The following is a 27,862-nucleotide window of genomic DNA, read 5'->3' as shown; positions in this document are numbered from 1 at the left end:
AAAAATTTAAACTCGCCTGCGGCAGTTGAAAGAACCTCATCGAATAGTTCGAATTTGAAACTGATTTTTTTTATTCGCCGATATCGTAACGTTTGTGACAATACTTTTCCGAAATTATGCGTTGCGAATGACAATATTACAACGTGCGAAACTCGTGGTGTGTATTTTATGTACTTTTTTTTGTATACGTTTTACGCGTAAACCTTGGTGTAAATAACGAATCGGGGATGAGAAGAATAACAATAGCTGTGAAAGAAGGGTCTCTCCGCTCATTCGCCGAATGGTTAATCACAATGGCGACACCCTTGGCAACTGTCGAACGTGAAATATAGGTTATTAAGAGTATAGTCCTTTCGAAGGTATTATTTATTTGAATAAACTATTATTGTCTCAATCGCAATAGTATGTCGTATATAATTCTGGCCATATAACACACGTATACGACGACGACTGCGACGACGACGACGACGACAAGGACTACAATTTTTGCTGTATGAAAGGAGCGATTTTCTTTCGAAAATACTTATAATGGCTGGTAATTTAGCTAACGACACAGACCTCGTACAAGAAATTAAAACACTGCTATGGGGTCCTTCTGTCAAATACGACGTCTTCAAACAGTGGTCTCAAGGTTAGATAAATAATCTCACCTCTCACATCATGTCTTTCAACATCACCCTTGCTGTATTTTTTTTTATCGTACTTTTCCCCTAGACGGTTGAATTATAAAATGCGAAAAAAAATTAGCTTCATTTGATTTTAACACACCTTTTCCATATGTAGCAAGATCAGATTCTTTTCTTTACTGTGAATAACTAAAGGAAGCGGTATAAGAAAAAAAGCTAAGAAACAACACAATCAACATCTCAGAACCAACAATTTGTTTTACAGGATTTTTTTTTAGCAATGACGAGCCGACAGCTCTGGTCCAAGCGGAGGGAGGTCCGTGTGCAGTGATAGCACCAGTTCAAGCTTTTATACTGAAAGAATTACTACTAGAAAGCGATATCACTAGTTGGAAAGAGGTCGGAACCGAACAGTGTAACTTCTTGCTGGTAAAGGCAATGACGGAAATAGTAGCACGTGCCGCGGACAGCCTGCAACCTAGATACTGTATAGTTCGAACAATGGGACCGCAAGGGTACGGCACGACATCTATGAATTGTGAAAACATTTCGAACAAGGTACCAGACCTGAAATCTCCTGAGGAAAATAAGAAGAATGACCAACACCACCAGGAGACAACAAACTCAATGGAAAATAGACTGGAGCTAGAACCCGACATTTTTCATTCGCAATTGAGGTGAGTATTCAGACTTACGTGTTTGAACAATACCAAATAATGATGATATCAGGTGTCGTGTGATTTAATAACGACACTCAACATTTTTTTTCAGGATATTCACGATTGATAATATGGATGAGTTGAAAAAATACTTCACTGACCAAATTGATATGATGAAAAATCAGTTTGGCATTTTATTATTCCTATACACGGTAGTTTGTACGAAAGGTCTTGCAGGAATGCAATCAGAAATGTCTGACCCCATGGAGCCACTCATAGACTCGACTTACGGCTACGGCAGTCAAAGTTTGATCAACTTAATGCTTACTGGGCGCGCGGTCAGCCACGTATGGGACCATGATCAAGATGTTGGAGGGCTTAGTTAGTTTCAAACAACCTATTACATGACTTGTGATTGAGTTGTGAGAAATAAGAAAATGAAAAAATCTGTCCTTTATCACAATTCAATCAATTAAAGCATCATCTTCATTTCTGATTTCAGAACTTCAAGGTATAGACAAGCAGAACTCGGTTGGTTTTTTAGCCTTTTTAGAGCACCTGAGATATTGCGAAGTTGGAACATTTCTAAAGGCCCCTTCGCATCCGATCTGGGTTCTTGGTTCTGATACACATCTAACTGTACTATTTTCCTCTGAAAGAAGGCTGGTGAGTCCTGAAACACCTGCGGATCAGGCTCGGAGGGTATTCAAGAAGTTTGACCCCGAAGGAAATAATTTTATATCATCCAATCTGTTGCAAGATGTCCTTGCCGAACTCGATCTCGTAGCTGACACAGAGTAGTAAGTATAACATGAAAAAATTGATGGTGTAGGTCTACATAATCCAACAGAGTGCTCAGATGACTAAATTGAAATTTTAACTGGAAAAACAAAATTACAGTGTTGAGATAATGAGGAAAAAATTGGACAGCGAATCTCTAGGAATTATTCTGCTAGCAGCTTTCATGGATGAATTTTTTCCCGAAGATCCTCGTACTTGTCCTGACACATTTGTGTTGTTCCACTACAACGGTTTGCCACGAAGCAACCTAGAAAACAAAGTCACATATCGGAGAGGACAAGCTGTGCTGCTAGAATGTACAGTCAAATGTATTTTAGATAGCAATCCGATGTTGACGGTATTGCAAACTAAATGGCCGAGTATCGAGGTACAGTGGGACAAAGAACAGACACCCAGTGTCAACTAGAATAACAATTTTTTTTTTGTTTTATACGAAAGTGTAGAGACTGCATACTCTCTACGACTGAGTCTAGACTGTGTACAAAAAAAAAGGTAAAAAGAAAATAATAAATCAGAGCACCGTAGGCATTGAGGTAGAGAAATGTTAAAAAAAAAATACGACCAGTTACGTGATTCTAAATTTATAATAATAAAACTACCTTAAGTAATATCTAAGGTACCAATTGTCTAGGGTCGTGACGGTTTTATTTATATGTATAAAAAGTAATGATATTAAATTAATGAAAAACAGCACATTCCGGAAGCAACCTTGACTTTTTGAGTTAGAACGAACAGCGGGATTGTACATAGCTCTGGTCATATCTAGTAATTTTCTTTAATTTGCTAAGAGATGTTTCAAAGATTCAAAAGATTTGAGGGCCATAAGTTCATAACGATTATTGTGAAAATACTTCTGCTGCAAAAGTTAAAACCAGTAATAGTAATAATGATAATAATAACGATACTGAAGTGCTGAAGGCTTTTTGGATTCCGATAAAAACAAAAGTTAAGAAATTATTTTGCTAAGATGAAAGGATTATTTTTTTGCATATAAACATCGAGATAACAGAAAAAATTGCACTGGTGTAAAGCCAATTGAAGGTTGCCGTTCAATCTCATGCACACGAATTCGACTAATATAATGAAGAAATCTCAACAGAATTACAACAGTAATTGTCTAAATTAAAAGCTGATTCCCCCTTTGCCATAGTTACGTTTTGGGTTACGCTGAATGTGGTATTCTTGATTTGCCTTGTTAATTTGGAAAGTCAGTAGCACAATGTAAAATCAACAATAATGACAACAATAAATTCGTTGCTTTACGCAAATGCTCTGAAGACTGAGTATAATATAGGAATCAATGTTTAGAGTATAACTACCACGTTACGTTTGTAATAAGGTTGCGTACCAGAAGAGAAAGAAGTGTCTTTGAGGAAAAATATAGTAATGATAACATTAAATAAAAAGAAAAACAAAGTTATACTGATAACAATTATAAACGAAATTAAATAATAATAATAATAACTGATGTAAAGAGAATGTTCTCAAACATTAGGTATAGATAATGTTTCTGAATGAATATGTATACAGGAACAAGGTAGCGTATACTAGAATCTTCTTAATATATTCAGTCAAGAGAGTGAAAGAGAAATATAGTGATTCGTCGCATTGTATAAGTTGAAAGTTTTTTTTTTTTTTTCTGCACAGTTTAGACAACTAGCAACAAATGTATTTAAGCTGACCATCATAGTGTACATGAGTACATGGGATTAATAGTTAATTATTTATGACGCTCTTCTAAAATTGTTGAAAAAAGAAAAATGAAAACTAATAATGAAATAAAGAATAGTAACACCTCTCATGTTATAGTTATTCTTATCAATACAATTAATCATTGTTGCATTTTTCGCATGTGTAACCCACCGCCGTGCGGTTTTCAAATTTTTGCGGACTCACGACTAACAGCCGAAACCACCGATTAGCAAGAACGGGTCATGAGATCGATTGATTGAGTTTTCTTGCCAATCAGAGCTGGGCTCTGTAACATTTTCTCTACTGTCACAAATATAGGAGTAAAATCACAAAGTGTCAGTCAGTTGCTTACGATTTGTATAACAATAATGCAGTTGCTGGGCTGTAAATTTTTGTTTAACCAACAATGAAGTTGCATGTACCGCGAATTGCAAATGCGAGTGTCGAGATTGAAGGATAATTTGGAAATTTATGAAAATAGAGAACGAATTCGAGGTTATGTTTTGCATGCGTATTTTGCCGTTCTATCGAGTGACGTCACCTGTCACTCATGCGAAAAGTAACAACCGAAGCTGCTAGTACCTATGATTTTTCCTCGCGAGTCGCTAAAGAGCGCAACAAGTTCCAATGGTTGCGACGACTTCCGTCTGCCGTAAGATTGCCGGGCCCAGATTTTAGAATTTATAACACAGCTGACAAAGTCGACAAAGGTCATTGTAACCAATCAGGCTGCAGATTTGATCGGACAACTTCTTTTATCACCGGTGACAAAAATTTCGGTATCCCAGGTCCTCGGATGCCATTTTGACGCTATCCAGTATTCATTCCCCTTCTTTCAATTTGTACATACATACTTGTCACGCCATGAGTGCGAGAGTTGCAGCCCGAGACTAAAAATTGGGTCAATGGAATATGTAGCGTAAATTTCGAGGTAAGTTTTCACCATTATTTTGCACAATTTTTCGACAATATTACAACCGTCTTGACCGACTCTACTCCAATTCTATCTAAACTCGTATCCAATCTAACCAGCTGGGTTTTACCCGAGCAAACAATTCCGCTTTTCTCCCTTCATTTTTTTTTCCTTTCTTCTGCTCTCATTTTTCGTAAACGAAAAAATACCAGAAAAATCAAGTAGACAAAGGCCAAAAAATGTTTTGTTTCTATTTAAAAAAAAGCCTGATCTTCCAACTGTTATTCACAATCCTACCATGTTTTATTCTTACTCGACAATGTGGTAGAAAAGTTGATGGGGGAAAAATGTTCAGATAAATATTGTAGGGTGTGAACAATTATCTCAGTTTTCTGCAAAAGCTGCAAAAGCGATCACTTATATTTGTCCCCATTTCAACTTGTTAATGGGTATGAAACAATGCTTTATCGCTTTATTAAATAAATGCCAGACATTTCTGAGACGCTATTTCCTCCGAGATGGCCGAGAAACTTGGCCTCGGCCCTGAGATTCGGGAGCTTAAGCTGGGTCCCAGTTTTACTAACAAGAAGTCGACCGCGTTCCACACACTTAAGTGTAAGTATCTGTACGCTACATTTGTAGTCTGTGTTTTGAAGTCAAACAACTCTACTGATTTATTTATTCGTAGATGACTTCAAACCAGCCAGTGTGGACGTATCTAAGATGGCACAAGTTGACGTTGGATCGAATAATACCATGACTGTAACTGTGCCACACTTAGATGGTGCTGGAACACCTCATACTGTCTTCAAGGGCTCCCAGCGACCGTATCACAAGGAGTGTGTATTGATAATAGATCGTGTCACAGGGGAAGTAACACTCGAGAAGTTGTCATCGAATATACAAGTGAAAAAAACGCGGTAAGCATTGTTGGTATCTATCGTTTCCCGGTTTTACAGAACGTTACATTTTCAAGATAGTGAAATAAACGATAAATGGTTCCTTCACAGAACCGAGCCTAAGAGTCAATCATTTCTGAGTATTCCTGGGCAAAACAGCAACAACCGCCCTTTCACGCCGGTTGAAAACAAGAAAAGCCCGACTCACGGTAGGGCCAATGGAAGAACCAAAGTGGCTACCGGGAGAAAGAAAGAACCCATGGTTCAGCTACATCCAAAACAACATAGCCCGCTTCAAGCGTCACCTTATCATGGAAAAAGCCCCCCAAACATACCAAGCAACAGGTATCCAACGACCGGTTGATATTTACCAGTCCCCAGAGTCTATGCACTATATTCTCTGATGCTACTTACCATTACAGTTCTCCTGTGCCGCCTTCCATTGCACAGTCAACTTTGGCCAGTCTTCCAATGATTGGTTTAGACAACGACGACTTTGCTTTGTCTTCTATGATGACGCCCGCTCAACCCTCGCACGGTTCGGCACCACCCAGGACTGAAACTCCAGTTATTCGGGAAATAACTCTGGAGGAAAGCGCTCCTGCTACTGAAAGTGATGAACGAGCTCTCAGCGACTCAAGTTCTAGTAGCTCCAGCTCTGATAGCTCTGACAGTGATTCGGATGCCGAAAACATACCAGTTCCGATGACTACTAATGGCAAGTATAGTTATTTAAACTTGTCAATTGGTTATGCCTGCTGCAAGTATTCTTCTTTCTTATTTCATTGATTCGGATTTATACGTTTCTTTGCAGCTTGTTCAAACTCTATTTATCTACTTTCAGGACATGCAAACGGCATGTCAGCATCTCCCTCGTTGTCAATGCCTGATAATTTGCTTAAGGATGATCTACAATTGTCTGAATCTGGATCAGAGAGTGACTAAAAATATTATCTCGCCTATTTATCATCTCTTGACTTGAATTGGGGAGAGAGGGCAATAAAGATGCGAGTTTCATTATATCGGCCATTGTGGCTGCCAGCATGAGTTCAAATTTTTATAGCTGACAACAACAGCATCATATTGGATGAAAGAAATTACGTTATAAATATGTACAAAGCCTTATGTAATGAATGAATTAAATGAATTGTTCATTATAGTTTTCTCCTGTACATCAGAGAACTTAAACTCGAAGATTCTTTTTTCAGGGAGCGCAAAATTTTTAACTAGCGTGCCTAGACCAACTTCAATCCCATAGATTATAATTATGCCACGAGATAGCATCAATGTAACTTTTGCAGTCGCCGTAGAGATAATTTAGGGCAGTGAGCGGGGCACCGACAAACCTAAAACGTGCCTAGAAAAAGAAAGAATCGCTGGCACCACTCTATTGGTTTGTTCATGCTAGCTATACTTTCTACATTTTCTCAAATATACAGTGATAGTGTTCTTACCGAAGGTGTAAAAAAACAAAAGTGCTGAAAGTGTAGCTGCACGAACAAACCCTATCTTTGTCTCATTCGCCTCTGATTATCAACTGTTGACGCCGGAGCGGCGACTAGTGTGGAAACAAGGACAGAGAGTTAGGTGTCAACGATTCTCCTTCCCTTTCTACGTGCCTTTCAGGATTTTCGTCGCCTCGCTCACTCTATCCTAATATTATCTCTATGGTCTTCGTACGGATGTTCTACGAACTAGTGTCGCCCACGAACCGGTCTTACATACAGGCAGCCCCCTGACACCCGCTGCTAAAGGTGGTTCGCAAAATGTCCCTCGATTCTGCCGCCAATTTCCACCACTAGTGACGCTAGTAGTTGTCTGACAAGCTTGCGCGCGGTCAGCGAGGGCAGCGAGCGTGTCAGAAGTCTACTAGCGCCATGTAGAGGAACTAAAAAACGGGGACAAGACCACTAAGCGCGTATAATTTCTTAGTATGCGAGCAGTGGCGAGTGTCAAGGGGCTGCCCCCTGCAACTAGATTGAGCGAAAAAGTAAAAAGAGTAACCTAGTATGTCACATAATTTTAGTTCTTATTGAGGGCGCTAGTAGTGCAGTTGCACGGGTTGCACTCTGTAAAGGCCGTAAAAGTCATCGCGCAAGTTCCGTATAGTTAGCAGATAAATATAACAATTATTATTTTTTATTGTTGTTATATTTAGGGAATTATTTACGCAATTTAATGCCACTATTATTATAATTTATGACATTATATTTTGTTAATAACAAATAAAAATCTGTTCAGCATATAGTGAGCAGAAAATGATTGGATATTCAATTTTTTTCCCCCGAATCAACTGGAAATCATTTGGGAAACGCGTATATAAGGTTGAAATAATTTGCGAAATAATTGTTTTATCACAAAAACACGATAAATAAGTCAATCAATTTTTCTGGTATACCCAATCTCTCAGTCGATATCGCATACCCGATGCGCGCAATATTGTGGGGTGTGATTTGGCTATGTTGACGCCGCTCCGTGAACGGCGTGAACCCAGCGGTTCTCAGTATTCTCACTCTCGGCTTTCGGGACGTACGGACGTATCAGCCATAACCTGTTCGTGTCAATTGATGGTAGTTTGTTATTTATTTATTTTTGATTTAGGATTTGTCTAATAGTTCGCTAATCGCCTCTCGAACTTGAAGCACGCCAGCGACAAGTACGACAAGTTTCTGTACATTCCACGTTTCTCGTTTAAATCGATGATTGAAGAGAGCTCAGGCAAATGTGTATTTGTTTTTCTCGCGTCGTGTCACCATCGAAGATTTATTGTTCGTTGAAAAATCGATGCAGGGCACGAGGCAGTCGGAAAGGATGGAAAAAGATGCGAATGTTTCGGTGCACCGTTGGCTCGGGACTGCTAACTATACAGAACTAAGTTTCATTTGGTTGATTTGGCTGGTTCAGAACGTAGGTAGTAAAAAGACGCAGGCTATGGGGGAACGGTTCAAAGAAGGTGTGAATATCAATAAGGGGCTCCTAGCACTGGGCAACGTAATTTCACAATTGGGAGACGGTGGACCTGCCTCTTACATAGGATATCGTGACAGTAAGTTAACAAGACTTCTCCAAGATTCTCTGGGCGGTAATTCCATGACTTGCGGATCGTGCGAGAAGAATAAAGAACAAGCCAATTGTCAATCAAGACCCCAAAGCAGCTGAAATCAATCGGTTGAACGGAGTGATTCAAGAACTTCGTTTGGCTCTCCTTGGCCAGGGAGGGAGCCTCATTTTTCCTATTTCTTGACACGTTATTATTATTTTTTGTGGAGCAGCAAAAGGCTTGCAACGAGGCCCAGCATAGATTTAACGCTTCGGTTACGTTTTTCGTCGGTTCTCTTTTCTTTTTCTCTCCTGCTCGACCATCTTTCTGAAAACCATACGTAAAGACACTGCGAAACTATATAATTCGCCGTGGCTCGTCTTTGAGCAAACAGTTCCGAGCCAACGGTGCACCGAAACATTCGCATCTTTTTCCATCCTTTCCGACTGCCTCGTGCCCTACATCGATTTTTCAACGAACAATAAATCTTCGATGGTGACACGACGCGAGAAAAACAAATACACATTTGCCTGAGCTCTCTTCAATCATCGATTTAAACGAGAAACGTGGAATGTACAGAAACTTGTCGTACTTGTCGCTGGCGTGCTTCAAGTTCGAGAGGCGATTAGCGAACTATTAGACAAATCCTGAATCAAAAATAAATAAATAACAAACTACCATCAATTGACACGAACAGGTTATGGCTGATACGTCCGTACGTCCCGAAAGCCGAGAGTGAGAATACTGAGAACCGCTGGGTTCACGCCGTTCACGGAGCGGCGTCAACATAGCCAAATCACACCCCACAATATTGCGCGCATCGGGTATGCGATATCGACTGAGAGATTGGGTATACCAGAAAAATTGATTGACTTATTTATCGTGTTTTTGTGATAAAACAATTATTTCGCAAATTATTTCAACCTTATATACGCGTTTCCCAAATGATTTCCAGTTGATTCGGGGGAAAAAAATTGAATATCCAATCATTTTCTGCTCACTATATGCTGAACAGATTTTTATTTGTTATTAACAAAATATAATGTCATAAATTATAATAATAGTGGCATTAAATTGCGTAAATAATTCCCTAAATATAACAACAATAAAAAATAATAATTGTTATATTTATCTGCTAACTATACGGAACTCATCGCGCAAACCGCGCAACTGTACTACTAACGCTCTCTACCGAGTGTGACAACATAGACTCGTTTTCTGAAACAAGGAGTTGCAGGGAGCTGGTTGACGTCCGAAACAAAAGTACAACTTATGGCCACAAGAGCAACGCTACGAGTCATTCATAAGCGTATTATTATTATTTGACGGAACCCTAACCCATGAAGACTAGAGTAACACCCGTATTCATAGTCCTTACATACAGGTCTGGCAACGAAGGTAGTGGGGTTGGTTCATTTCACGGCTGATTGTTTATTTCACTTTGTGGCCGCCAGGTCAGCGTTGTGATCGAGGGATGGATAATCACGCGTGCGCAATGCAGCGCCAACGTAATAATAATATTATTATTGGCATATTTTCATCCCTACCATCCCTACCCCACGTACATCCCTAGATCAGAGATGTGTAGGGAGATCTCCAACGCTCGGCTTTTCGTGATACCAGCTAGGTTGGAGCGTCGACGTGACACCTAGGAGGCCATGCACCGAAGGTGGCCCACAATCGTGCATATATAGATATACTCGGTCGCTCGAGCAAGCGGTTGCCAATCGCATCCTTGTCCCCGCTCGCACAAATGTTTCCAGGAATGCAAGAATTGGGATTTTTTTGTTTCAATTATGAATGTCAGCGAATAAAAGTATCTCCAGATTTGATAAATTTTGGATTCAATTAGCGGACGTTGAACCAAAATAATTAACCATTCCCAGCCCGAATACTTTTTTTTTTTTTTTAATAAATATTATTTTTTTATTGATATGAAAATATGTGACGCCTGGTGTTCTCGAATATTTGTACACGCAGTCTATGGAAAAATATACGAAGCCAGCTCGATAACATTTATGCAAAATGTGCAATGGGCAAGTGGTTGGAGGAAATTTTTTTTTTCTCGAACTGAATCTTCCAGAGAACCATCAGCGAATTCCAAGCAAGCTCCATACACATACCGAGCAAACGCGCGATCACGGACGTAGCTGTGGTGTGGCTGAGTGGATACCACATGAGGATGAATTTTCAATCACAGGTTTTTGCGCGAAGTTTTCCTGTATTTAAGTTAATTACTGCTGCCTTTGCTATAATACTGCATTCAAGTCTTAAACAAAACACTAAAAAATTGGTTAACCAATTAATGTAAAACAAAATGTTAGATTGAGCTTAAAATTTAAGCCGGAGTTACATAAACTAAGATAATTACAAGTGCAACATTGTAAATATTGTACATTTATTGTTCATCCAAATAAATATGGTTTCCTCCTCAAAGAAAAAAAAAACATGAGGATGGAGTGATGCGGGACACGGGTTCGATCGCAGTTCACTCTTTTTATTTATTTTTTTTTTTTTAAATTCAATCCCGGCTTTTGTTTTTGTATTTTCGGAGAGGAAAAACAAATGAAAGAAAGAAAATTTCCAGAGCCGGTCGATTTTTTCCTTCTTTCCTTTCGCTTTTTTTTTTTTACTGAACCCACCCTTTTTGTAGTGGGGGTAACCCAGAAGAGAACAAATAATTGAAACAATAAAATTCCGAGAGCGAATCGATTTGTTCCCCGTTTTTGGCGCCTCTTTTTTGATAAGGAAAAGTCTTGACAGTAATGTAAAATAGAGATTACTAAACACAAATGTATTGTTTTTTAATAACACCGGCCCACAAACAAAAAAGTGGTCTGTACTTTTGACCGGACCTACCTATCTTTATGTATTTTGACGCGCTCAATCCGAATCTGAAGTCAGTTTTGCCCGTACACCCTCAAAATTTTGAGTAAATTGCAAAAAACCATAAAAATCGCCAAAAATTAGCATTTTTGGTAAGAAAAAAATTTATGGAAGTATAGACCAAGTATGATTTTTATGCATTTTGGTCCGCTAAACCCAAATCTGAAGTTTATTCAACCATAAGCCTTTTAAAATTTAGTTCGGCCGGTGTTATTAAAAAACAATACATTTGTTTTTAGTAATCTCTATTTTCCAATACTGTCAAAACTTTTCCTTATTAAAAAAAAAAAACGCCCATTTTATATCAGTCTTGACGAGCATTTCTTAAGAAGTTTGAGAGATGCGAGATCGGAACGACAAAATTATTTCAGTAGCAACAATGTATGGACCCCTCTCCTTTTCTGATATTGGCAGCCAGTTAAGAGGCTTCACAGTGTTCAGTTTAGTGCCAGCAGCTCTCGAGGTAGCAAGATGGTAAGTGAATTACATAATTATTTTACATGTATGGAAAAACCGGCAGGTTTGACGATCGTCTATTTACTTTATAGATTAAGAAGAGAAAAAAAGGGAAGGACCTGTAGTCGTATTTTATACTTTATTTAATTTTCCTTGAATTGTCAGACGTTTTTATTTTTGATTGTATATGAAGAAGATGTGTGGGGAATTCCATTCTAGTGCCCAAGAATATAGTACACATTTTCGATCATTTTTTCTTTTTTTTTTGGAAAACATTTTCCTCAATTTCCAAATTTCCCTAATTTTTTGGTATTCAAATCGATTCTTAACAATTTTGCGCACAGGTGGGATTTCTTTAATTATTTTTTCCCTAATCCTGAGGATATTTCCTATCTGAGACCACTGTCAATAGGCGAGATTCCGGATATCATAAAATTACCTTTTTTTCTAATTAAAAAGAAAATCACATAAGGCCACTAAGAACTAGAAATGAAAATCTGAAAAAATTAGAGATGTTTTTTTATATTCTAAGCCATTAACGTAAATAATCCGTTTAACGACCATCCTAATAGATATACATTGTATATAGGGCATTCCGCGTCAAATTTGCAACCCATGTACCTCACCCTCTTCGATTTTGATAATTCTTTAGTATGATGTTAAAACCACGGTTTCAATCGACTTGAAACAGTGTCGGAATTTTTCGCAGATTTCTTTAGTCACCACTGAAATAGAAAAAAATTGTAAAACCAATTCCGAAAAAGCTTCTTTTAAAATTCTGAAGAAATTCACATTAATTTTATAATTAAGAATATTATTTGTAAGCACGACACGATAACGTGATCTCAACATCTACTACTTTTCTAGCAAGTTTTTTTTTCTCATGCCGGAATTGGAGTTTCTATTTATTTGTTCGGTCATAAATTTCTCTATTATTAATGGATTTCAATTTTTCTGAAATTCAGAGGAATGCCAGAAGGCCTGAATACAGTTCATACCATTTCATTCTTTTTTTTTAAGTTATCCATAGATCCAAGAAAACTAAAAACTTGCTAGAAAAGTAGTAGATGTTGAGATCCCGTTATCGTGTCGTGCTTACAAATAATATTCTTAATTATAAAATTAATGTGAATTTCTTCAGAATTTTAAAAGAAGCTTTTTCGGAATTGGTTTTACAATTTTTTTCTATTTCAGTGGTGACTAAAGAAATCTGCGAAAAATTCCGACACTGTTTCAAGTCGATTGAAACCGTGGTTTTAACATCATACTAAAGAATTATCAAAATCGAAGAGGGTGAGGTACATGGGTTGCAAATTTGACGCGGAATGCCCTATATACAATGTATATCTATTAGGATGGTCGTTAAACGGATTATTTACGTTAATGGCTTAGAATATAAAAAAACATCTCTAATTTTTTCAGATTTTCATTTCTAGTTCTTAGTGGCCTTATGTGATTTTCTTTTTAATTAGAAAAAAAGGTAATTTTATGATATCCGGAATCTCGCCTATTGACAGTGGTCTCAGATAGGAAATATCCTCAGGATTAGGGAAAAAATAATTAAAGAAATCCCACCTGTGCGCAAAATTGTTAAGAATCGATTTGAATACCAAAAAATTAGGGAAATTTGGAAATTGAGGAAAATGTTTTCCAAAAAAAAAAGAAAAAATGATCGAAAATGTGTACTATATTCTTGGGCACTAGAATGGAATTCCCCACACATCTTCTTCATATACAATCAAAAATAAAAACGTCTGACAATTCAAGGAAAATTAAATAAAGTATAAAATACGACTACAGGTCCTTCCCTTTTTTTCTCTTCTTAATCTATAAAGTAAATAGACGATCGTCAAACCTGCCGGTTTTTCCATACATGTAAAATAATTATGTAATTCACTTACCATCTTGCTACCTCGAGAGCTGCTGGCACTAAACTGAACACTGTGAAGCCTCTTAACTGGCTGCCAATATCAGAAAAGGAGAGGGGTCCATACATTGTTGCTACTGAAATAATTTTGTCGTTCCGATCTCGCATCTCTCAAACTTCTTAAGAAATGCTCGTCAAGACTGATATAAAATGGGCGTTTTTTTTTTTTAATAAGGAAAAGTTTTGACAGTATTGGAAAATAGAGATTACTAAAAACAAATGTATTGTTTTTTAATAACACCGGCCGAACTAAATTTTAAAAGGCTTATGGTTGAATAAACTTCAGATTTGGGTTTAGCGGACCAAAATGCATAAAAATCATACTTGGTCTATACTTCCATAAATTTTTTTCTTACCAAAAATGCTAATTTTTGGCGATTTTTATGGTTTTTTGCAATTTACTCAAAATTTTGAGGGTGTACGGGCAAAACTGACTTCAGATTCGGATTGAGCGCGTCAAAATACATAAAGATAGGTAGGTCCGGTCAAAAGTACAGACCACTTTTTTGTTTGTGGGCCGGTGTTATTAAAAAACAATACATTTGTGTTTAGTAATCTCTATTTTACATTACTGTCAAGACTTTTCCTTATCAAAAAAGAGGCGCCAAAAACGGGGAACAAATCGATTCGCTCTCGGAATTTTATTGTTTCAATTATTTGTTCTCTTCTGGGTTACCCCCACTACAAAAAGGGTGGGTTCAGTAAAAAAAAAAAAGCGAAAGGAAAGAAGGAAAAAATCGACCGGCTCTGGAAATTTTCTTTCTTTCATTTGTTTTTCCTCTCCGAAAATACAAAAACAAAAGCCGGGATTGAATTTAAAAAAAAAAAAATAAATAAAAAGAGTGAACTGCGATCGAACCCGTGTCCCGCATCACTCCATCCTCATGTTTTTTTTTTCTTTGAGGAGGAAACCATATTTATTTGGATGAACAATAAATGTACAATATTTACAATGTTGCACTTGTAATTATCTTAGTTTATGTAACTCCGGCTTAAATTTTAAGCTCAATCTAACATTTTGTTTTACATTAATTGGTTAACCAATTTTTTAGTGTTTTGTTTAAGACTTGAATGCAGTATTATAGCAAAGGCAGCAGTAATTAACTTAAATACAGGAAAACTTCGCGCAAAAACCTGTGATTGAAAATTCATCCTCATGTGGTATCCACTCAGCCACACCACAGCTACGTCCGTGATCGCGCGTTTGCTCGGTATGTGTATGGAGCTTGCTTGGAATTCGCTGATGGTTCTCTGGAAGATTCAGTTCGAGAAAAAAAAAATTTCCTCCAACCACTTGCCCATTGCACATTTTGCATAAATGTTATCGAGCTGGCTTCGTATATTTTTCCATAGACTGCGTGTACAAATATTCGAGAACACCAGGCGTCACATATTTTCATATCAATAAAAAAATAATATTTATTAAAAAAAAAAAAAAAGTATTCGGGCTGGGAATGGTTAATTATTTTGGTTCAACGTCCGCTAATTGAATCCAAAATTTATCAAATCTGGAGATACTTTTATTCGCTGACATTCATAATTGAAACAAAAAAATCCCAATTCTTGCATTCCTGGAAACATTTGTGCGAGCGGGGACAAGGATGCGATTGGCAACCGCTTGCTCGAGCGACCGAGTATATCTATATATGCACGATTGTGGGCCACCTTCGGTGCATGGCCTCCTAGGTGTCACGTCGACGCTCCAACCTAGCTGGTATCACGAAAAGCCGAGCGTTGGAGATCTCCCTACTCATCTCTGCCTAGATAGCAGCGCTGCGACATGGCTATTTCAAACACTAAAAACCACGGACAGCAAGAGAACCACGCCGCTCTGTAGAAAATTGGCTTTGTTGCCAGACCTGTATGTAAAACCGTGGTCTATGCTCATACACAGTAACCTTACGTTGTAATGTCACTCATATGTCTATGAATAACTGACAGCGCTGCGTAGTGGCCAGTAGTTGCAAAAAAAATCTGGACAATAACGCGGCTACCCCCACCACTCAAATTTCAGTTCGTTGCAAGACCTGTATGTAAAGCCCCCCGCACACGACGCTTGTTTTGCTGCTGGATTGCTTGCTAGATTTTACCGCTGGGTTCCAAGTTGGCTGTGGCGCTGGGTGCAACGATGGCACCCTCGTTGGGTTGGCTTCACACGATGCTTGTCGCTAGGCGTGCTGGCGTGCAGGGAGCATAGAGAGAAAGTATAGGCGAATACGTAGTCCTAGCATTTCTAACCTCAACAGTACCATGGACGCTCGAGTGCAACAAACTATTGCGGCTGAAATAATTCGACGTAGGAAAGCATTTATCGTGTCAGCTGTAGCAACTGCTTTTAAACGTAGACATCTACTGAAACAACGAAAAAGTAAATTGTGGAGTCGCGAGTGGCTGTTACGGCGTGATAGAGGACAGAATGTTCTAAATATGGTATTTCGTGAGCTCGGGTATGTAACCATATGATTTTCATTTTATTTATTATTACTTTTTTGGATTTTCAATTTTATACTTGACTTTTCAATGCATATTTATACTAAATTTTTGTTTAGCCCTGAAGATCCAGCCAGTTTCACCAATTATACTTGAATGATGGAAGATGACTGGAATGAGTTGTTGACACTTCTGACTCCGGCCATAAAAAAACAGGATACCGTTATGCGTCAAGCTATATCACCGAGGGACAGACTCACTGTGACTCTTCGATATTTAGCAACGGGCAATACCTTTCAAGATTTGAGCTACTCCACTCGCATAGCCGCGAACACAATTTCAAAAGTGATTGACGAAACTTTAAGAGCAATAGTAGAAGTACTCGACTCAAAAGTATGGAATTTCCCATCATCGCTGGAGGAATGGCAGGTTATCGCTCACAAATTCGATACTTTATGGAATTTTCCTCATTGCATCGGTGCGCTGGATGGGAAACACATCAATTTTCGTCCCCCTCGAAGTGACGGATCGATTTACCGTAATTATAAGGGAAAAGACAGCATTGTGCTTCTGGGTCTTGTCGATGCTGAATACAGATTTTTGTTCGTTGACGTCGGAAGAAATGGACGTATGCACGATTCTGCTGTTTTGCGTGAGAGCCCATTATGGACTAAGATCAACGATGGAACGTTGAACTTATCTGCTCCATGTGAAATTCCAGGCTTTTGTTACAAATTACCGTACGTGATTGTCGGTAACGACGCATTTGCCTTGAAACCTAATTTGTTAAAGCCGTATCCGGATAGAAACTTGACGCTTGACAAAAGAATATTCAACTACAGATTGAGCCGTGCTCGCAGAACTGTTGAAAACGCTTTTGGCATACTGGCAAACAGATGGCGCGTTTTACTTTCTACGATATCTCTCTCCGTTCAAAAAGTAGAGAGAATAACTTACGCGTGTGTGCTTTTACATAATTATTTAATCAATAAATCTAACAATGATTCCAGTCAATGGTACGTACCGCATAATTACAGAATCTCAACCCGAGTTGATAGTAATTGTAATGCAGTACAATTATCCGAAGGGCAGAATGCCTCCCTATATCTGAGAAATAACTGAAGCAGTAATGAAGTTCTAGAGATACGAGATAAATTTTGTGAATACTTTAATACTACAGGCATAGTGCCATTTCAATATACCGCTATTGAACGAGGTAACTATTAGTCGTTGCTCTACGAGCAAGTTCATAGTATTTATTCATTTATTAATTTATTTACTAGCACTGCGGCCGCGGCTTGTATTTGTATTTGACAGTATTTGTACAATGTTTATACAGAAATAAATAAATGCCATTACTGGTTTTATAGTATTCGAATTTTGTTTGTGTACGAAAGACTTTTGAAAATATCTCTTTGACTAAGCAGCATCGACAATTGAAAAAAGAATCCCTCCAAAATTACACAGATTCTCGAGTTTTTGGATATTCGCCGAGGACTTCTGGAAATTTCGAGAAATTCCGGAGAGTGTGAATGGCCAGAGTGTCGTTCGAAGTGCAAGCGACGAAGAGAACGATTATATTTTTTTACGACTTTTTCTCAACGATTATCGAAGCTGGTGTCACAGAAAAAAGTTCGACCGAGAAAAATCCATAGTTCCTGAGAACTGTGAACTGTAGTTAATTTTTGTTCCTTCATCGATCTTGCCGCTTCGCATTGACCTTAATTTTAGCAATTGGAGTAATTTTTAATGCTTACAATTATACATAAAGAATGACGTGAAATATTAAACATAAATAACGAAATGAAAAAACAAACAGGAGACTTATGGAATGGAAATTTATAAAAGAAAATGAAAATCAAGATTTTTTGGTTGTCGGTGATGTCAAAACAGGTTGGTGTACTCTTTTTCTGTCACTTTCTAACCAGAATTTATTCCCCCTCGATCGAACAAGATTTTACATCGAAGAAATTGTCATGATTGTTTTTTTTCGATTTTTGAATTTTGAAAATTTAAGGAAAACGTGGAAAACAAAAATTTCCTTCGTTCATCATTTTTTTCTGGTTTGTTTGTCGATTTTTGAAAATTGAAAATTTAAGGAACACATGAAAAATGGAAATTTCTCATTTATCATTCCCTTCAGGCTGCTTAAAAGTTTTTTTTGCTTTTCTACGGAGATAAAGGCACGATAGGGTGTTTTTTTTGACTTTTGAATTTTGAAAAGGAACACGTGGAAAATAAAAATTTCTCGTTCGTCGTTTTTTTATCAGGTTTTTAAAAATAGTATTTTGCTACGCGCAAGAAAACCATCACGAAAAATAGCACACGTTCTATCACCGAAATCCAGCACGCGACCACGCTTCAGAGCCATCAGAGGCGCCACTTTCTAGCAGCGCTCCCAGCAGAGCAGCCATCCTAGTACCCCGCATGCGATCTATCAGCAAAACAAGCCCCGTGTGCAGCGGGCTTAAGACCGTGCCCACGAATTACCGGAATTACCGCAACCTAATCTAGAATCTATCTATTATCCACTCAACAGTTGACTTTTACACGTGGTCAGTGGCTAATAATCAAGATTGTCAATGATAATTTAAAAATTATAGGCGAAAACAATAAGTTTGTCGATTTTTCGCTCTATTAGGGCTGTTTTTATCATTATCCAATTTTGTTGAAACTGGACAAGACGCACGATGGGTGTTTGTTGGAAAAATGGGTGCAATTGGAGCGCGTGTGACAGTCGTCGGCATGTGAACGGGGCATAAGTGAGCAGTGATCTCATTCCACGTAAACATTCCAGTGCAGGGTTAATACACGACCCGAATTATTATTGTCAGGGTTTATCGGAAAAAATCTGATATTTCAATAATAATGTTCAAAAAATTTAAGGACAAATTGGCCGAAGAAATGAAACAATCTCCGTCCCGGCTGCAAGCTGGCATGCAACAACTCGCCCAGGTTCAATATCATCTTTTCTAATCTTTTGAAATTTTAAACAGCTCACGTTAAAACAATATTACCATCACCGTTAGTTTTCAATTATTCTATCTCCTCTCGGTGTACTAATTTCACCATAATTTAAGATTGATTTAATTTACACGCATGTCTCCAATTTTTTAACAGGCCGTTATTTCTCCAGCCGCCTCCAACAATCTCATTCAAGACCTACCAACATCGGTTGATGACCTGAATTTAACCGCAAAAGAAGCTGGTAAGCAGTTTGGACATTTCTGATGAAAGATAACGGTTGAAAATTGATTTTGTTTATCACATATTGCAGAAACGGTCCCTAACAATTTGGCGACAAGTCAATTTCAAAGCATAGATTTACAGTCTTCAAATTCGATGGAACGCTCGCGGCGATCATCCTTCAGTAGTGTAACTAGTGAGAATTTTTTCCCCACGTATGAAAGCCCAGGAAACTTGTATCACCTACAGGTAAAAATTATTATATTATTATTTCACCAGTTTCTACTCTATGCTTCTATGTCCAATACTTGGTTTACATATCAACAATATATTCAGTCAGACATGGAACAGTCAGCGAGCGAATTTGAGGACGGTTCGTCACCACTGAGTGACCTCATGGTGAAAGAACAAGTATTTGCCAAATACAACAAACTGAGGACCAAATACACAAAATATCGTGCAGTCTATCGAGAGCTGTACAAAGAGAATATGAAGATGAAATCAGTTCTAGTAGAGACACAGGATAAAGCATTGAGGCGAATAGCTAATCTCAAGGAACAATGCCAGCTTGAACAGGAGGCCAAAGCGCACCTGGAAGAAGCTTTGAGAAACGATATAGAAGAAAAGGATCATCTCATAAACACCCTGAACACAAAAGTGGGTAAATGTTTGTCATTACGAAACATGTGATTTGAAATACCATGTGAATTTAATCTAATTTTATTTCCTGCCAGATTAAACTGTTGCAGAGCAACGAAACAAGCGGTGAATCTTTATCAACTTCAGAAGCTGAAATGCACAGTGAAAAAAGTAACTTTGATCTCCTTACTGAATCAATAACTATGCCAACAAATGCAAATGATAGTTTGATATCTGAGAATGCATCGTTAAAAGAGAGGATAAAGAAATTTGAAACCCTACTTGCCAAGTGCAACGAGTCTCTCAAAAGAAACAAAGAGAAAATTGCTCAGCTGACGGAAAATCGAGATATATTGGAAAGGGATTTGAACATATTGAGAAATACCAATGAGGAACGAAGGGATATGCTTGAAAGCGAAATATACAAGGCTAAACACGAGATATTGTCGCTGAATGAACAGATCGAAGTGCTTAAGAAACGGGAAGAAGATTCAGCTCTTTCTTTGGCTGAAAATAAGTTATTTATACACAGGGAACTCGAAGTAAAGGAAGAGCAGAATAAACGGTTGGAACAAGAATTGAAAAAGATCACAGAGTACAAAGATATTCTTGCCGAAGCCGTTGTCAATTATGATCGCGAATTCAGACAGTTTGGCGCAGTTATAAATGATCGAAATGTGGAACCTGATAAGAAATTAACTCAGCTCAAAGATTTATTCACGAGTAAATCTGATGCTGTAAAACTTGTACAGCAAGATGTTAAGCAAAAGTTCAGGGGGGCTGAGCAAGAAATGAGGTCTAAACATGACAAGGAAATGAATCCTATTATAGAGAATTCAACCCCTGTTCGACAAGGTGTAAATGAAACTGAGGAGATTAGTAGATCAAGCGACGACATTGAAATTCAAAATGCACAACTTTTGGGACTAACAACAGAACTGAAATCGTGTAAATCAACAATAAATGATCTGAAAGAAATGCTTCGAGAGGTGACAATGGATGGGGAGCAAGTTAAGAAAGAAAAAGAATGCCTGATTGCCAATATATTGCATTATAAAAAAACTCTTTGTAAACTAAAGCAAGATTGCAACTCCATAAAGGTTGAAGCACAAAAGAATTATTCTGAACAAGAAACGATGATACACTCAGTCAGCAAAGAATTTTCAAAAATATATCAATCTGCTCACACAGCTGCAAAAAAAGAGGAGACAAAAGCTTTGCAAGAAGAGTATGATACAGCATCGAGTGTAGAACTGAAAACGATTATAAACGACAATAACGCGCTGAGAAAAAAGTGCGAGCAGCTGATGGAGCAGAATGAGGAAATGTTGACCAAAGTAAATGATTTTGATGGTGTAAATTCGAAAAATATTAAACTTATCTCCGAAATTGATGAACTTAATTTCAAAATGCGAGATATCGCAGAGCTACAAGAAGCTCAAGACAAAATGCAACAAGAAATGGAAAGTTTGAGGAGTAAAATGCCGTTTAGTAACAATACTGCGAATAATAATGAGCACTTTTCCAATGAAGTTGCTTTATTAAAGGAAAAATTAAATAATTACGATGCTCTGACTCAAGACAACACAGCTTTGAAACAGCAATTGGTTGATATGAAAAATGAATTAGCTGCAGCTTTGAATAACATGGAAGTATTAAAGTCCACACATGTAAAAAACTTGGATCTAGGCGTGGAAAATTTCTCTAAAAACTGCGAAGTCTATGAGAGTACAATAACAAATCTGACGAGTAAATTTACAGAGCAGACTCGGCAGCTTGAAAAGTTGCACGAAGAATTGAGAAAGCAAAAAGATAACTTCCGCGATTTAAGCGATAAATTAGAGGTTCGAAATTCAGAGTTCAAAGAGGCCAACGAGACATCTGTAAAACAGGTTCTGGAACTAAAAAACTTGAATGAAAAGCACAAAATGCAGTGCGATGAGATTGAGGCCCTTCGAGAAAGGGACACAGAGATACTGAGACAGCTGGATGAAACTGTTAAAGTTAGACAAGACATGGTTACTAAATTTAACGAAATTGAATCGTGCAAGAATAACATTATTGATGCAAAAACCAAGGAATTTGAAGAGCTTAAATTGAAATACGAAAGATTGCTAATAGATTTAGAATCGTCTGAGGAAACGAAAACCGAATCTGTGATTATGAAAACAGACGAAATTGCAGCCTTGACTAGAGATAAAGTAGAATTGGTCAAAGAAATTGATCAATTGAATAGCCAAAATGAAGAAATCTCGATTCTTAGAAGTGCTAATGCCACTCAGCAGCAGGAATTGGAAACATTGAAAATAAACTACATGGAACTAACTGAACAGAACAAAGAATTAAAAGAGGAACAAAACAATTTATTAAAAACAATCTCTAGATTGGAACTCTCCGAAAATAAATTGAAGCAGCAAAATGACGAGTTGCAAGTTAACATTTCAAAATTAGAGAATGATCTCAAATGCCTACAAGAAAAACTTGATTCAGAGATGCATAATATCAATGAAAGTAAATTGCTGTTACAGATAGAATTACAAGATGCTAAATCAAAAATTCAAAACACTCAGTTACAGAATGCGGAATTATGTAATACAGTTGCTGCACTTCAATTAAAAGAAAATTCACAGGCAGCTCTGAAAGGCGAACTTGACACAAGTAATAAATTGTTGACTTCTCAAGTAAAAGATTTACAGTCCCAATTACATGAGTTTGAAAATCTACGACGAGCAAACGTTGAACTAGAGAAGGTAATAGAAAATTATAACTCACAAATTCAAATACTCAATGTTGTAAAAACAGAAAATGTCGAACTCCAGAAAGAAATTGCACAACTGAATGGACAGATGAAAAGGTTATCAGATTTTGAGGTGGAAAACCGGAATTTGAACATCCAAATTGAAAACTTAAAATCTAGCATATCTGAACGGGAGATTTGCAAGTCAGAGAACCAGCAATTGCATAGAGAATTGGAGATTTCACACAAAGCAAAAGATGAAACTTCGAAGGAGGTCCAAGATTTATTAAAAGAGAATGAAAAGTTAAATTCACAGGTCGAAAATTTACAATCCTCACTAAATCAAAAAGATGCAGAGTTGGATTCAACGGAAAGCAAAAACGCAGAGCTGCTGTGTAAACTGGAAACAATAAACTCCGATCAACTAAAGAGCTTGGAAGATAAATCGAAAACAATTAGTGAATTAGAAAATAGGGCTAAGGATTTTGAAAACAAGTTCATCGAACATCAAAAAGAAGTTGAAGCGTTCAAAATTATCAATGAAGATCTTACGGATCAATTGATAAAAATAAATGCCAATCATTCTAAGATTTTGAAAAATGAAACAGAAAAAAATATCAAGCTAGAGAAAGCTGCAAGCGAATTTGAGAATACGGCTGCCACATATCAGCTAGAAGTTGAAGCATTGAAAATGATGAACCACGAACTAAATGATAAGTTAAAGAAAATAAATTCTGATCATTCCAAGACTTTGGAAACCACGACGTTAAAAATATCCGAACTGGAAAAGACAGTGAATGACTTTGAAATAAAATTCGTCAAGGAACAGCAAGAAGTACAGGCATTAGAAACATTAAACAAAAAGCTACATAATCAACTGGAGAAAATAAATGCCGATCATTCGAAGGATTTAGAGAATAACTTGAAAACAATTACCGAACTAGAGAAAGCGGTCAAAGATGTTGAGAACAAATTAATAGGTCGACGAGAAGAAGTGGAGGCACTGGAAACTGCAAATAAAGATTTGAGGGAACAACTGTTGAGTATTAGCCAAAATAAAAATGCCGATGAAGTTTTAACAATGAATTGCAATAGATTACAGGATGAAAATAAAAAACTGCAAACTCGGGTGGACGAGGCGGTCTTACTGTATGAAACCAAAGAGTCCCAAATACAAATGTTAACCAACGAATTGAAACAGCAGACAGAAATGATGTCAGAAAAGTTCAAAACAAATGAAGAAGAACAGTTAATGAGGATAAAACAACTGGTCAAAGAATTCCAAGCACAAATACACGATAAGGACGATCAGATTCAAGCGGCATTGGAGAAACGTTTTGGTAAATTTCATTGATTTGGAAAGCCTGATTGTTTCAACTTATAAAATAATTTTTCATTATTACATTTTTCTCTTTCCAGAGCGCCAGCAAAATTATGAATCTGAATTGATTCAACAATACAAGGAACAACTCAAGGACTTTCAGGTTGAGCTTACAGCGAAGTCTGAACAAATTGAAAATCTAATTGTGGATAACAAGGAAACGATCCAGGCTTACAAGGACCAGATAGAGGAACTTACTCAAACAATAGACGAAGTTAAGAAGGAGCACACTAATGAGCTACAGAACATCGAACGAAATTGGAAAAGTGTATTACAACAAAGGACCGATCAGCTCGAGAGTAAGCACATGGATGAAGTTAACGAACTGACAAAAGAATGGTCTAATGAAAGAAAGGTAAAAAGAACTGAAAATTTCAATTGCAGGTATATTATAATTAATACTTTCACTTAAGGCTACTTTCAGCACTTAATTTAAACCACAGCAATGATAATTAAGATGACAAACTGATTCTACCCAGGGAAATTCATCATCGACACAACACACTCTATTTGTTTAATTTTGATTTCGTTTCACCAAAAGTCTATCCTTCATTTACTATGTTTCTTCGTTTCTTTTCAGGCTGCTGAAAACTGTGATACTTCTGCAGGGGTACATATAATTTATTTCAATATCATTTTACTGCCAACTGAAGATGACTCTGACATTTAATATTTTTAACAGTACTGTTATTACTAACGGTGTTGAAGAAAGTGTGAAAAACAAAAATTAGATATTTGAGTTCCCTACGTTTTTACATTTTGCGCAATATCTGGGTTCTTACTGTGCCACGAAAAATTCATTACCAGCATTCATTACTACCGATGCTGTAGAAATACAGAACTAATTTCAATCGCTATAAATCGCAGGAGTTGGAGAGCACGTCGCACGTTGCAATGGCTACCATACAATCCAATACGGGATCCCTTCACTCGTTGCAACAAACGTTAATATCGCAAAAGCGGGAGCTTGCGGAGCTTCGCAAATTGTTGAGGATACGAAATGACAGTTTGGAAGGATCTACGGAAATCGAATACCTCAGAAATATTCTTTTCGAGTATATGATGGGGAGGGAAACTCTAGTTCTCACGAGAGTGATATCTGCCGTTGTTAAGTTCGACCAGGAGCAGACTTCAAAAGTACTTAAAAAGGAAGAAGACAAATTGACATTGGTAAGTAAAGAAATTTAATTCCTATTCATCATTCCTAACACATAATCATTTCGAAATTCCTCATTTTTTCTTGCAGCTCGGTTCGCTTGGTTTGTTATAACTCAAGGTAAATAAAATCTCGGCTTAATGCCCGCTGAGTGATTGCATTTAAGATAGTGGTGCATTATGTGATTATTTATTCAACTACCTTACGAAATCTTTACTTCTAACTAATCTGTTGCTGGTTGAATTTGCGTAATTTGTTTATAATGAATTGTGCAATGATCATTAACAACACAGTAATTCTGTGCTGAGTATTTTAAAGTTATAAGTTCGTTTAGTTATTCACAAGAGAGAAATATAATAGGATAAGATGCAGCGCTAATATCACTGCTACAATTAAAATTGGCACTAGGAACATATATGAAGTAATGGAAAATCTTTTACAAATAGTAGGTAATTATACATACGCGACTCTAATGCAAAGCTTTGTACAAATAATTTACACAATCCAATGTAAGATTTACATGTATGTATGTTAATACCTGATGTATAGTTTCTAAATTAAAAGAAATATAACACGTAGATATTGTGTGAAGATCAAAACCAAGATATTATATAGACTCAGATAGAGTGTTTTATATAGAATTTTCAATTAGTCAACTACTAGCAACAAATGTATTATTTATTAAACAGGAAATAAATTTAATAACATTTTAAAGAAATCTACTGCTATTTACAAACATCTTTTATCTAAGATTTTCCATCTGTTCATCAAAATATAGCTTTCTATAAACAAGCGGCATACCTTTTTGTCTCAAAAAGAATCGTTGGTTACCGCTGACTGAATACAATTTAGTGCCATAATCGCCCAATAAGCTTCTCAGTGCAACATTGCGCTCTAAAATTTTACAATAATATTCTTGACCACCTTTTATGTAATCCTTACCTAATTTACATAATTCCTCGTCGCATTCATTATCATATTGAATGGTGGAAAAATCCTTCAAGGCTCCCCAGGTAGCGATGCTAAACATACCGACAAAAGAGTACAAGCAAATCCTGACAATTGGAGGACGATAAAGACTGTCTAGCATGACGTTGGCCCTCTGCGCGATCGCATAAGCAAATGCAGTACACAACATTGGTAGAATGCAATTCACCCAGATTTCGTGTGATTGACACCTTAAAACTTTCTGTGCAATAGCAAATTTCTTTGCTTCTTCCGACAGCAGCAGAGATGAAAGTAAATTTTGACCCTCTACAGATTTCCAGTCGACAGGTTTGTCTTGGAGTACCAACGTCGAGTCGTCAATATCTTTTAGTTCCTCATAGTCAAAGCTTAATGGCACGCCGACGATAGCTCCTGAGCGCAGATTCGGTGATCCAGCGTGAATCAAGTCAAATCCATTAACTATGAACGGCTTTATGAGTCCCCGGATGTGGTCGGGGACTTCAAGGTCGTCCAAGACGGCATTGAACAGTTTTTTTATTTGTGCAGTTACCCGTACCGGACGAGATTTCCTGAAATTTGTTCATTTGGTTCACTTTCAAGTTCTGAGGGTTAATTTTTTCAAGCACTTTTGTTAAATTAGGTTATTATTTTACTCGTGCATTACGCTGACTAATTACGCTATTACTAATTACAGTATTGTCGAGAACAGCGTTTGTTTGCCACTTGCTACCGAAATAGTCGGTCAACAATTAGATAGAAGCAAAGAAACCGATAATGGAGTGAGGCTACAATATAACATAACCTAACTCGTGGCGTACGTACCTGTACATCTGAAAGACTTCTTTGTACGTATCCAAGAACAGACTATGTGGTAGATAGTTCGCGGCAAATGTGCCAAGGCCGAAGGTAATAACGCATCCTTTACTGAACTTTCGACCACTTTCCGTGGCAAACCAAGCCAAGTGGTTGATTTTTCTAACCACTTTGAACTTTACGTTCATTGTTTTTGAACGAGATGCAGCGTTGAACCGGTCCAAGGTTAAACCATGAAGCAATATAATCGTCTGCTAGTGATGTTATTTTTTTTTACTTTGGTCTTTTACTGAGAACAGTTAACTCTCGAGAGCTGCAACAACACGACCAGCCCCCTGACACACGCTGTTAAAAGTGGTTCGCAAAATGTCCCTCGATTCTGCCGCCAATTTCCACCACTAGTGGCGCTAGTAGTTGTCTGACAAGCTTGCGCGGGGTCAGCGAGGGCAGCGAGCGTGTCAGAAGTCTACTAGCGTGACGTAGAGGAACTAAAAAACGGGGACAAGACGCGTACAATTTTTTGGTATACGAGTAGTGGTGAGTGTCAGGGGGCTGAACACGACCGATGAGCGCTACTACCGGATACCGGCAAACCAGAACTAACTTTAACTGTTTGCGTTGACTGTTGTAACTAATCGGTTGGTCATAATCCGATTCAGGATGGCGTTCAGAC

At 37.5% G+C, this 27,862-nt stretch overlaps 5 protein-coding genes and 1 pseudogene across 11 annotated transcripts; 5 read left to right on the top strand and 1 right to left on the bottom strand.

The window, feature by feature from the left end:
* Positions 1-84: 84 nt before the first annotated feature.
* LOC124215946 (ubiquitin carboxyl-terminal hydrolase MINDY-3 homolog) lies at positions 85-3,885 on the top strand. Of its 4 annotated transcripts, none has more exons than XM_046619905.1 (5): positions 85-631; positions 905-1,303; positions 1,398-1,666; positions 1,788-2,085; positions 2,186-3,885. In XM_046619905.1, the coding sequence occupies exons 1-5, from the start codon at positions 585-587 to the stop codon at positions 2,490-2,492; spliced, it is 1,320 nt and encodes a 439-aa protein (XP_046475861.1). In that variant the 5' UTR covers positions 85-584; the 3' UTR covers positions 2,493-3,885. The 4 variants fall into 4 exon arrangements, with proteins under 4 accessions (XP_046475861.1, XP_046475860.1, XP_046475863.1 ...); XM_046619904.1 differs by having other exon boundaries at positions 892-1,303; XM_046619907.1 differs by having other exon boundaries at positions 86-359.
* Positions 3,886-4,078: 193 nt separating this feature from the next.
* On the top strand, positions 4,079-6,741 carry Eaf (ELL-associated factor). Of its 2 annotated transcripts, none has more exons than XM_046619909.2 (6): positions 4,079-4,709; positions 5,182-5,306; positions 5,380-5,611; positions 5,702-5,935; positions 6,013-6,308; positions 6,405-6,741. In XM_046619909.2, the coding sequence occupies exons 2-6, from the start codon at positions 5,210-5,212 to the stop codon at positions 6,533-6,535; spliced, it is 990 nt and encodes a 329-aa protein (XP_046475865.1). In that variant the 5' UTR covers positions 4,079-4,709; positions 5,182-5,209; the 3' UTR covers positions 6,536-6,741. The 2 variants fall into 2 exon arrangements, with proteins under 2 accessions (XP_046475865.1, XP_046475866.1); XM_046619910.2 differs by having other exon boundaries at positions 4,081-4,709; positions 6,435-6,739.
* A 1,308-nt stretch (positions 6,742-8,049) lies between these two features.
* On the top strand, positions 8,050-13,639 carry LOC138190869 (chromosome-associated kinesin KIF4-like; annotated as a pseudogene).
* Positions 13,640-15,946: 2,307 nt separating this feature from the next.
* LOC124217385 (uncharacterized) lies at positions 15,947-17,701 on the top strand. Its single transcript, XM_046622876.2, has 2 exons — positions 15,947-16,346; positions 16,449-17,701. The coding sequence occupies exon 2, from the start codon at positions 16,486-16,488 to the stop codon at positions 17,449-17,451; it is 966 nt and encodes a 321-aa protein (XP_046478832.1). The 5' UTR covers positions 15,947-16,346; positions 16,449-16,485; the 3' UTR covers positions 17,452-17,701.
* A 1,173-nt stretch (positions 17,702-18,874) lies between these two features.
* On the top strand, positions 18,875-26,408 carry LOC124217380 (golgin subfamily A member 4). 3 transcript variants are annotated; one of them, XM_046622841.2, is made up of 9 exons: positions 18,876-19,284; positions 19,450-19,537; positions 19,607-19,764; positions 19,852-20,172; positions 20,250-24,231; positions 24,311-24,627; positions 24,853-24,882; positions 25,140-25,442; positions 25,519-26,408. In XM_046622841.2, exons 1-9 carry the CDS (start codon positions 19,198-19,200, stop codon positions 25,540-25,542), a joined length of 5,310 nt encoding a protein of 1,769 aa, XP_046478797.1. In that variant the 5' UTR covers positions 18,876-19,197; the 3' UTR covers positions 25,543-26,408. The 3 variants fall into 3 exon arrangements, with proteins under 3 accessions (XP_046478798.1, XP_046478797.1, XP_046478800.1); XM_046622842.2 differs by lacking the exon at positions 24,853-24,882 and having other exon boundaries at positions 18,875-19,284; XM_046622844.2 differs by lacking the exons at positions 18,876-19,284; positions 19,450-19,537 and having other exon boundaries at positions 19,628-19,764; positions 19,856-20,172.
* Positions 25,434-27,536, bottom strand: LOC124217386 (transmembrane protein 177). Its single transcript, XM_046622877.2, has 2 exons — positions 27,199-27,536; positions 25,434-26,945 (listed from the first exon to the last, which is right to left on the bottom strand). Exons 1-2 carry the CDS (start codon positions 27,375-27,377, stop codon positions 26,171-26,173), a joined length of 954 nt encoding a protein of 317 aa, XP_046478833.1. The 5' UTR covers positions 27,378-27,536; the 3' UTR covers positions 25,434-26,170.
* Between the last annotated feature and the right edge of the window lie 326 nt (positions 27,537-27,862).

Source organism: Neodiprion pinetum, chromosome 4 (assembly GCF_021155775.2).
Source record: "Neodiprion pinetum isolate iyNeoPine1 chromosome 4, iyNeoPine1.2, whole genome shotgun sequence".
NCBI classification, from domain to species: Eukaryota; Metazoa; Arthropoda; class Insecta; order Hymenoptera; family Diprionidae; genus Neodiprion; species Neodiprion pinetum.
The sequence above is the reverse complement of the archived record's forward strand: the minus strand, read 5'-3'. Positions and strand labels throughout refer to the sequence as shown.

What these genes read in the sequence shown, in the direction of transcription:
- LOC124215946 (XM_046619904.1), top strand. Translation starts at nt 529, where the DNA reads ATGGCTGGTAATTTAGCTAACGACACAGACCTCGTACAAGAAATTAAA. An exon ending in CTTCAAACAGTGGTCTCAAG is followed by an intron (nt 632 to 891) that starts GTTAGATAAATA and finishes TTTGTTTTACAG; the next exon opens with GATTTTTTTTTAGCAATGAC. An exon ending in TCAAGATGTTGGAGGGCTTA is followed by an intron (nt 1,667 to 1,787) that starts GTTAGTTTCAAA and finishes TTCTGATTTCAG; the next exon opens with AACTTCAAGGTATAGACAAG.
- LOC124217386 (XM_046622877.2), bottom strand. Translation starts at nt 27,377, where the DNA reads ATGAACGTAAAGTTCAAAGTGGTTAGAAAAATCAACCACTTGGCTTGG. An exon ending in GAAGTCTTTCAGATGTACAG is followed by an intron (nt 26,946 to 27,198) that starts GTACGTACGCCA and finishes AACAAATTTCAG; the next exon opens with GAAATCTCGTCCGGTACGGG.
- Eaf (XM_046619909.2), top strand. Translation starts at nt 5,210, where the DNA reads ATGGCCGAGAAACTTGGCCTCGGCCCTGAGATTCGGGAGCTTAAGCTG. An exon ending in CCAAACATACCAAGCAACAG is followed by an intron (nt 5,936 to 6,012) that starts GTATCCAACGAC and finishes TTACCATTACAG; the next exon opens with TTCTCCTGTGCCGCCTTCCA. An exon ending in AGTTCCGATGACTACTAATG is followed by an intron (nt 6,309 to 6,404) that starts GCAAGTATAGTT and finishes GTTTCTTTGCAG; the next exon opens with CTTGTTCAAACTCTATTTAT.
- LOC124217380 (XM_046622841.2), top strand. Translation starts at nt 19,198, where the DNA reads ATGTTCAAAAAATTTAAGGACAAATTGGCCGAAGAAATGAAACAATCT. An exon ending in TAAACACCCTGAACACAAAA is followed by an intron (nt 20,173 to 20,249) that starts GTGGGTAAATGT and finishes ATTTCCTGCCAG; the next exon opens with ATTAAACTGTTGCAGAGCAA. An exon ending in ACTGTGATACTTCTGCAGGG is followed by an intron (nt 24,883 to 25,139) that starts GTACATATAATT and finishes TATAAATCGCAG; the next exon opens with GAGTTGGAGAGCACGTCGCA.
- LOC124217385 (XM_046622876.2), top strand. Translation starts at nt 16,486, where the DNA reads ATGATGGAAGATGACTGGAATGAGTTGTTGACACTTCTGACTCCGGCC.